The 9,757-nt window shown below is 50.1% G+C and overlaps 1 protein-coding gene across 1 annotated transcript; it reads left to right on the top strand.

The window, feature by feature from the left end:
- Positions 1-1,769: 1,769 nt before the first annotated feature.
- ASB1 (ankyrin repeat and SOCS box containing 1) lies at positions 1,770-8,935 on the top strand (the record flags this gene model as incomplete). The annotated part of the gene is made up of 3 exons (XM_010283857.1): positions 1,770-2,072; positions 6,431-6,816; positions 8,716-8,935. Coding segments are annotated over 3 exons (823 nt in total), but the record flags the coding sequence as incomplete, so codon positions are not given.
- Between the last annotated feature and the right edge of the window lie 822 nt (positions 8,936-9,757).

Below are 9,757 nucleotides of genomic sequence, written 5' to 3'. Positions count from 1 at the left end.
AGGTGTCGGATTGGGAGTATGCTCTGCTCGCCCCCCAAAAATCGTCCCCCGCGGTCTCCCAGGAGGCAAACCTCAAGCCGGTTCGCGAGCGCGTGGCGGCCGTGCAGGACTTCTTTCCAAATCAGGGTGGAAATGTAATACCGTGAAAATAGGAGCCTATGTATAATGGGAAAACCATACAGAAGGGATTACAATCGAATATAAACCTGAAACACCCTATGTTACAAAATCCGCCCAGTGCGAAGTCTGAGACTGTGGGGATAGTTAATTAATTTTCCTGCACCGTGGAGAAAACTGCTTAGAGTGCAAAATGTCTCCCAGCCTCAAAAAAAGCATCCTTTCAGCAAAAAATGAGAGTAAGCCAGCCCCTCTTTCTGCCACCTGGGCAGCTGGGGCTCTCAGGTCCCTCGGTCTGAGATTTTTGCCTTATTTTCATCCCATGCCATGTGGGAGCCCTGCGGCAGCAGGGCCAGGCGTCCTTCCTCGCAGGAGAAAGCGAAGTTTGGCGGGAGGAGGAGGGCTGGACCCGCAGCACCATCACCTGCGTGATGGAGCGAGCAGAGAAGTGACTGCTTTGAATTTGGGGGTAGGTATGGGTTGGAGATCCCCAAACCTCTGAGGTTAAAGGGAGCCCTTTTATCCTACGACTTGACAGCTGAGGGCTTGGTGTGGGGTTTATACTACTACTCTTCCTAAAACATGGCTGAAAAAAAAAATTTGTGACTTTGCTTTCCTAGCGAACTCTGTAAATGCACTGTATAAAAACTGCTTTGTCCTGTACCAGTTATGTGGGCCTGCATGGAGTGAGCTAGAAGAGCAAAAACACTGCTGCGCTGGCTAAAGAGCACTTTTGCCAGCCTACGTTGGCCTTAAAGAAATTCCTTCCTCTCTGCATGTTCCTGCTAAAATGGTAGCCATGGTGATTTGCAGAGAATTTGGGAGCGAGGTCTGGATGTTTATGAGGTTGGTAGGGTTAATGTGAGGTCTGGATGAGTGTGACAACCAATACAGGTTATTTCAGAGGGTATCTAAGCAGCCGCCAACCAGAGCCATCTCTCAATACATTGGAAAAGGCTTTTATGCCAGTAGAGCCATCCAACAAGGACGCTAATGGCCTACTTCTGCTGTTCAGTGCAGGATGGCTGCACCTCCCAAGCTTGTTCCTTGCTGGCAGGGCTGAGTTTCCCTGGATTTGTGTTTACGTTGTCTGATGGTGCCTGGCTGAGTGTGCCTGTTGCCAGCGGTGTGATACGGAGGTACGCTTGCATTTCTGTACGCTGCTTCCCGCCTCCTGTGTCCTCTTGCTGTTTCCCTGCTGCTTTGATGACTTTCTGCCCGCTTTGGAGCAGCTTGAATTAGATGGTTGCGGTCCCCATCGTGGTCATTTCTGACTTGGGACATCTCCCTGTAAAAAGGGCATAGGGAGTGTTTTATTTTTTACTGGCAATTTTGACTGGGTTTTGAGGCAGGGTTTGTCTCTCACTGTGCACATGTGCAGCTCCTGACACAGCAGAGCTGCAATAAAGCCCATCTTCCAGGCGCTACTCCGGTACGTGCTGTAGCCTCTGGCTGCCTACGTGCAGCGCCTAGTCAGGTTATTGTTAGGAGCTTTTCAGAGCTGCTATAAAGTGCCAAAAATGGGGAAGAAAAACTTCAAGGGAGCAGTTTGGGCTCTCCCAGTGTCCTCCTCGGGGGCTGGGGGAGGTGGGGTGGTGCAAGGTGGCAAGAGGGCTTCTCTGACCCAATGCTTTTCCCCCTGCCGATGCCAGCCGGATCAACGAGAAGTCGGTGTGGTGCTGCGGCTGGCTGCCCTGCACGCCACTGCGCATCGCCGCCACCGCCGGCCACGGTCCCTGCGTCGACTTCCTCCTCCGCAAAGGGGCCGAGATTGACCTGGTGGACGTGAAGGGGCAGACCGCCCTCTACGTGGCCGTGGTCAACGGGCACCTCGAGTGTGCCAAGATCCTCCTGGAAGCCGGGGCTGACCCCACCGGCAGCCGGCACCACCGCAGCACCCCTGTCTACCATGCGGCACGCGTGGGCCGGGCTGACATCCTCCGGGAGCTGATCAGGTGAGACCTCGAGTACAAGCTGGAGATAGTCCTGATGGGGAGAAGAGCGACTCTACCTCCTTCTCTTCTTCCGTTGGGAACTTTCCCCCATGGGGCTTAGAGCATTGCTTGGCCCTGGCAACAGGTTTGTGTGACTTCCATGCCTGTTCTCCTAAGACAGAGCCCGAGCGAGGAGCCTCCACTTCTGAGCCCACCATCTACTATTTGGTCAGCATCAATCTTAGAAAGCATCTCCCCCCCACCTCCATCTTGACAGCCAGTTCCATGCCCCTGGCTGAATTTACTAGTGAGGTGGATCCCCTAGCAAACCAAAGACTGGAAACACACCTCTCCTTTGTGTGTTGATAAGCAGCAGAGCTGTGCTGCTCTGATTGCTTTCTGTCCTTGGGAGGAGGGAGATGCTTGTGACCGGCACTGTCTGTTCTTGCCTGCCTGGCATCTGATTCAGTCTCTCCTTGCCAGGCACCTGATGCACAGCTCCATCGAGGGGCTGGCATCTCTGGGGCAGGGAGTGATGGCCATCACTATGAGGTGATGAACAGTAACCTTAGGTGGGTGGTGGGGGGCTGGTGACCTCCTATCCCTCAGGAGACTTCCTGTGCAGCACCAGCAGCGAGTGGGCTCGGGGTCTAGCAGTAGGCTGTGTGAACTTGAGTTTCTTCCTCTGTGGCATGCCACGATACATCCTTTCTTCAAAACTGGAAGCTTTTTGTATAAGAGACCGTGCTGAGCAACTATATGGGCCATTGACACCAAATAATAAGGGATCATAAGGGGAAAAAGTAGGTTATAGAAAGAAATAGTAAGAGAGAAGAAAGTTTATTTGGATTCACGCAGAAACGCTCTCCAAGGAATCCCTTCAATGACCGCAAATGCTAGAAAATAACACCGAAAAGTATCTGAATAGAATAATTTCAAAATACTTGGGGATTTTCTCCTTTTCTTTTTGCTTGTGGGGAAGTTAATTTTCATAGACGTGCTGCTTTAAGGAACCTGGCAAGTAGAAAGAAGGGAAGGCATTCCCCCCTCCTTGCTCCTTTCTCAGCAAGCTGAGAGAAGGATGTCCCCATTGCCGCGGGCTTGTTGGTACAGGGTTCAGCTCACATGCCGCGTTCCTGCGAATCTCCCCTGATACAGCCACTAAGGCAGGGTGAAATGTAGCAAAATGGTATTTCAGCAGCACATGGAGATCTGATGCATTGATTTATGTGTCTGCTCCTCGGGATACCTTGCCAGCAATATTAAAAGCAAGATTTTGGAAAACTTTCAGGATTAAAAATTAACTGGAGTTTGTCCAATATCTTTTTATTAGACAATGTCTCTCCCAAGGCTGTTAAGCTAATACCAAATTGTCAGATTGCCCAAAATTTCAAATATCTCTGAGTACGGATTTCACAGATCTATTCAGAGTTGCTTGCTTTAAAATGCAGTCTTAAGTTACAAAGCTCACTTGGAGATTTTTAAAATGTTGATTTAAAGGATTTGGTAGGGGGAATGCAGTGAGGAAGACACTTTTACTGAGATGAAAGGAAATATTTCAGCATATTCAGCTTGAGAGAGCCTCAGTGTCCTGAAGAGAAAGCCCAACCCAGTCAGGCTTGCTGCAGGTGTCTAAATATCACCTGGTTTGTTTGTTTGTTTTTTTTTTAAATCATACTGTAGCACAATCAGAATTCCTGAATCCTACCAGAATTGCTGAACCAGCTAACCAAGCAATAGGTGAAATTGTATCCATGAATAGTAAACACACACATAGCTATGGAATGGTGATCCATTTTATAAGATGTCTGGCAGAAATATTTATGGTTATATTGCCAGGGTATAGATTCCTTTCCCAACAGCTTGTGATGTGATCATGCTGTGATGGGATCACACTGTTGCATTGTAACTGAGGGCTGACCCAGCGTATTTAAGGACGAGAGGATCCTTTTGCCACACTAAAACGGTGAAAAAGAGATCTAACAAATCACCCTGACTCCTCGGGTGCATGCCTAACTGTGATAAAAGTAGAATTTTGTATTTTGCTTTGAATTGGGCGTTTCTACTGAGAATTTTCGTGATGATAATGGAAAAAAGAAAGGACTTCTGCTGTCTGGTCAGGACCGTGGCCATAGGAGGCAGTGGCCCTACAACAGCCCTACAAAGGCCCCACAGCAGCACAGATGACTCTATCCAAATGCTTGTGTAGACTAATTTTAAGAGGTTTATCTGCAGGGAATATGTGCAATTGCCTCTGGAGAAGAGACACCTTTTCTCATTTAGCCCTCTGTGCTCCAACATAGGTGAAGTGATGCAGATTCAACAAAGTGCTGTGGAAGTCCCCAAAAGATGGGAATGTCCCCTTAGTGTACGGTGATCCCAGGGCCAGCTGCCTGGCCTGGGAAGTGAAGCTTGGTCCTGTGGCTGGTGCGAGGACCAGCTTGCGCTCGGCAGTGTTGTTACTGCCTAGCTCTGTCCTTTTCCTGCATTTTTCCACCCCACCGGTCTCCTGAGATCTCAGCCAAGATGTTCTTGCTTGGGAGATCTTGTGCGTTGGGGTAAAAATACACTGCATGCCATTTGCAGCTCTTAGACAACTTTCCTCAGCCCTTGTTCTGTGTGTGCTTAATTTAAATGAGACTATTCCCATCCTCAGGATTGAAGCATTTGGATAAATATTTGCTGGATAGGGACCAGCCCCTGCTGGGTTCAGTGAGAGCTGTGCTTGCCTTGAGGCAGGATTTGTCCCCAGGTGATTGCCTTATTTGTTTTATTAACTGCAGAAAGGAAAATAATGCTGTCTAGGAAGGTAGGAAAATCTAGTTCTCTGAACGCTCAGTTTGCAATTTGGGGAGGCGGACTGGCGGGTGAAGGAACCTTTTATCCCTCTGTGGGGAGGAGGAACAAGGCTTTGCTTGATCTGCAATGCTGCGATTAAAACCAGCTACTCCTTAGAGGATTGCATTGTCTTCCTTCTCCTTCCCATCCAAGCTGCATGTGAAGTAAATGGAGTTAGTATCCCCACTGCTTGCGTGTTACCCAGCCCGGGGGAAATAAATGCTTATTTCTGCCATCTCTTTTTTCTGCAGCATTGCTGTTTTTCAAATTCTATGCTTTTCCAGAGCACGACGCTTGGCCTTTTTGCTCCCGTTTATTTGGCCGCGTTCTTCACTTTCTACAAAAGAAATGAAAAGAACCGAAGCCACTAAGCCCTGTGTTCTGCTCATTCACAACTTAGTGACATCTGTACTTCCTGAAAAGAAGTGTACTGTGGGTGCTGCTTCTGTCTCATGACAATGCTGATGTCCATTGAGCAGGGCTTCAGCCCTCTCGCTCGCCTTGTCTGCACTGCAGCGAGCTTGAGCCTGCTTTGCTGTGGGTGCAGGGCTTATGGAGCAGTTCAGACACCATGGGACTGTGCGGCGAAGATGTGAGGTACGGGTTTCTCTGTGGGGTAGGGTGAGGCAGGAGCCAGTTGCAAAAGGCTTGAGAGGTTTGCTGCTGCAGCTCATGGAGGTCTCCGCTTCAGCGCCTGCAGTGCTGGCCAGTGAACTGTAATCTCTCGTGCGGTATCTGTTATAATATATAACCTGTGAATGGAGCTGCACTGGAATGAATGTGCAGGATGGATGGGGAGAGCGGAAGGTCTGATGCAATTATTTTGTGTCTTTCCAGTTTCCTACATGCTCAGAGTTGGCAGGTACATGCCTTCAGCTGAGCTGAATACTAGGGAAAAGGCCTCTTTTTGACTCCCTGCTGGGATTTCTGATGGGATTTCAACCACCCCAGCTCCTTCGGGAGTAGGATTTTGTCATATATGTTTCACTGTTGAGCGCAGATTTCTGTTTCCATTTCCCTGCTGTTTGTGACAGTCAGATCGATTGCCTGTATTGCTTTTTGGCCTGTTTTATCCTGGTGTGGAAGTTATTTCACTGCTTCTCTTCAACTGAGTCATTTGGAAACATCCCCGCTCCCCAGCCGGCTCATTAGCATCCAGCGTTATGTGGTGCTGGCTCAGGGCTGAGCTGTCCCTTGTGCCAAGGCTGTGCTTGGCACATCCTTCAGGAGGGCAAGGAAAGATATTCCTCAGATGCTCTCTCCTGAGCCTGGGCTGTTGCAGACAGAGAAACAGCTTTGCTTCTTGAAGATTCAGACTGTGCTGGATACGGCATGCCTGCTCAGAAGCCGCACCGGGCCCATCTGAGGGTAGGTAGGGGTGATTCTTGGGTTGTGGGCCCCAGCGTTACCAAAGACAGGCAGAGTGCTCACCCTCAGGGTGTCCTTCAGCTTCATCCCCTGCCATTTTGTGTCCCTGGGCTGCGGCCGTGGTGCTGTTGCCCTTGTTTCCAAACCTCTGCTCTTCTCTCTCCCCCACCCAGGTACGGCGCAGACGTGGACGTGAATCACCACCTCACTTCTCGGGTACCCAGCCTCTCCCTGCGGCCCCTCACCACGCTGGTGGTCTGCCCGCTGTACATCAGCGCTGCCTACCACAACCTCCAGTGCTTTCGGCTGCTGCTTCAGGCTGGAGCCAACCCGGATTTTAATTGTTGTGGGCCCATCAACATCCAAGGCTTCTCCCGGGGCTCCCCGGTATGTGTGATGGACGCTGTCCTGCGGCATGGCTGTGAAGCGGCGTTCGTCCACCTCTTGATTGACTTTGGAGCCAATCTGAACCTGGTGAAAGTGGAGGCCTTGGGAGTTGAATCCACAGGAAGGGTCAAAGTCAACCCTGAGGCTCTGCAGGTGTTCAAAGAAGCAAGGGGTGAGTGGCATTGAGTTACTGCAGTGATGCTGGTTTTATCTAGCTCTGGATTCAGGAAAACTCTTCGGAGAGCTTATTTGGTAGTTTGGAGCTGTTATGGTGGTAGGATGGGTGTTCCTCTTTTGGGTCTGTTTGTTCAAGTGTCTTTAGCCAAGTGCAAAAAGACCCTGTATGCAGGTTATACTTACAAGTTTAAAGCAATTCTAGCACACAGAAAAGATAACTGGGATTTAATAAGCTGTTAAGCTGAGTGTTAATGACTTCACCACCTCTCCCAAAGAGCTGCTGCTGGCCAGGCAGGCATCAGGCAGAAGAGGACCATGGGGCTGGCTGCTGCGGCTCCCTGGCACGGATCCTCAGTGTTGCCGAGCTGCTGCCTGCCTCCAGCTCTGTCAACACTGGTGACTCAACCCAACGGCTTCCCCATAAGCCTCTAGCTAGACTCCCTGTTTTACTCCTGTTGCATTTTATACATTCGCATGGTGTTTTCCCTCTTGAGTCCTTCAGCTACCAGTGATGCCTGTCTCAGCAGCCGTGCTTCTCGCTGTAATTTCCCCTGTTTTATCTTTCTCCCAGCTCTTTTACATTGCTTAGCCATGTCCTTGGCAGCCTGAGGCAAGGTTTAGGTGGTGGGGTCCTATCAGAGCTGGGCTTCGGGTCTGCGGACCGCAGGCAGGTTATGGCATATCCAGTGAGATCCAGTTCTCCAAAGCCACGCAGATGTGCCCTCACTGTTCGTGAGTGACCCTGTGCTCTGCAGGGGAGCTGGAGGGGGAACACAAAAGGTAGTTGTATCTGGACGAGCTTCTTGGAAAGTAAAGCCACAACTGGTGGTAGTAGGTGGCAGGAGGGAGCTCAGACGGTGGTGGAAAAAGGTGGGAAAAAGCTGACTTTTGGAATTTAACATCCTCTGGGAAGCAAATGAGTTACCAAAGAAGTAAACCAGAGCCTCAGGCCTGAACATGCCTAAATTTACCTGCTATTTCTTTCTTTTTATAACAAAAGCAACATCAATACAGTGCGCGCCGTTGTTCCAGCAAGGGCAGCACCTCATAAACCCACCAGGCTCAGCTGGTGACGGCCAGGGCTTTGCATCAGGGTCGGAAGTGGGGTTTCCCTCTCGAACTCCACAGAAATTTGAAAGGGATTCAGGCTGTGGGATACAACCCCCAGCCCCCACTCTGAAGTTATTCAGCTTTGTGTGTGCCTGGTTTTTAAACCTGCCTGGACTTCTGCTTGAGAAGAGGCACACATAAGCTGGAGCAGGTGGTTTCCATTAAGCCTGGGTTTAGGAGGCAAATGGGACTCCTGAGGTAAAGCATGCAGGATAATGGAGTGGTGCCTTGGAGGTCCAGTTCCTGAATCAACATGGACTCCACCATCCTCTTGTCCCTGTGCTGGAAGAGCTCTCCGTGAACTCAAAAGAAGCCCTCAAAAGAAAGTTGGGTTAAGGCCTGAGCTGCCTGTCAATGCTATTGTTTCCCAGGGGGCAGCTGAGAGCAAAAATAAAGTCCACAGAATTTTAAAATGATCCGAATAGTATAAAGTCTCTCACAGCCTCCCCTGGTGTGGATTTGGCAGCGATCTCTTTGAACCCTCTCATACATGGTCACAACCCCATGCAGTCTCCAGCTTGCCCTTCCAAACTGCCCGTGTGGCAGCTGTCGTTGCTCCAAGTCTTTGCCCAAAAGGTTTGGCCTCCTCACAGGGAGGTTTCGTGCATGCTGGGCTCTCCTGCACTGCCTTCGTGCTGCTGTGCAGGACGCGGACGCGGCGTTTGGAAGGGGTAAATGGCTCCTCAGCTGTCAGCCAGCTCGCAGCACAATTTACGCGCTGTTATCCCTCTTGCTCTTCCTCTCCCTGTCTCTCAATAGTTTTCCTCTGCTTTCTTCATTGCAGGCCGCACCCGGAGCCTCTTGTCTCTCTGCCGCATAGCTGTACGAAGAATACTTGGCAAATCTCGTCTGGATCTGATCCATATCCTTCCAATCCCAGACCCCATTAAACAATTTTTACTTCACGAACACAGTTAAAGGGCAACTGGCCGCTTTCTGGGACAGTTTGGTTTGGTAAATGAGTGCGCTGATAAAGCCAGGTGCTGGTCCTAACCCTTCCCCCCCGCAGTGAAATAGTGTATTGCTCATGGACCGCACATAATTCCCTGCCCCTGTGATTTTCCCCTCTGAATTTAGGGTGCAGTGATTTTGTGTGTCTATTGTTAAGCTACCGGTTATCTAACTGGTGATCTCTTGTTTGCAACTGGTTGGGCGATGAGGCCGATAAGCGTGTGTGGGTGTTACATGAGCAAATACAATATATCCTATAGCTGTTAGCATATGTCTGTTTGTTATGACTCTACCTCTGTTATTGCTCTGTGTTACACACGCCTTGGGTCTCAGCGGCACTTCTGCGTGAGGAAAGCGTCTGTACTCAAGCCTTTCCTCTTCCTATAGTGTACAAGGGAGTCTCTCCTCACCCTGGTAAGGGTTTTACAACAGCGCTGTTCTCTTTCTGCCCTCAGTACCTGGCCTTTCTCTTCCCTATGGAGTTCGTGATTGCTGCTGTAAAAGTGGGTGTATTTTCTTCTGTCCTCTTCTGGTGTGAAATGCATCGAGCTTCCTGTCCAGTGCTGTGCGTTACTTGGAAAATTGTATCCGTGTCTCTACGTGCTGCAAGGTAGCTGCTGACTTGGTGTTCTTTGTGTAGAGGCCCCGTCGCACAGGTGGGAGAGTAGCAGAATATCTAATCCTACCCCGAGTCGTTTCTACAGAGCACCAGATCTGCTGTGGCAGCTTGGCTCTCCCTCCAGCACTGTGATGGACAAGGCAGGGGCTGGCCGGTCCTCTTCCCGACTGCCTAGGACGGGGTCAAGTCTCGTGACTGCTGCCATACCACGAGTGAGAAAACGTGGAGAGAAGAGGAAAAGGTAGTTTCACCTCTG

The sequence above is a fragment of the Phaethon lepturus genome, unplaced genomic scaffold, assembly GCF_000687285.1.
Source record: "Phaethon lepturus isolate BGI_N335 unplaced genomic scaffold, ASM68728v1 scaffold40973, whole genome shotgun sequence".
NCBI classification, from domain to species: domain Eukaryota; kingdom Metazoa; phylum Chordata; class Aves; order Phaethontiformes; family Phaethontidae; genus Phaethon; species Phaethon lepturus.
Note: the sequence above shows the minus strand (reverse complement) of the source record. Positions and strands in the feature narration are given on the sequence as shown.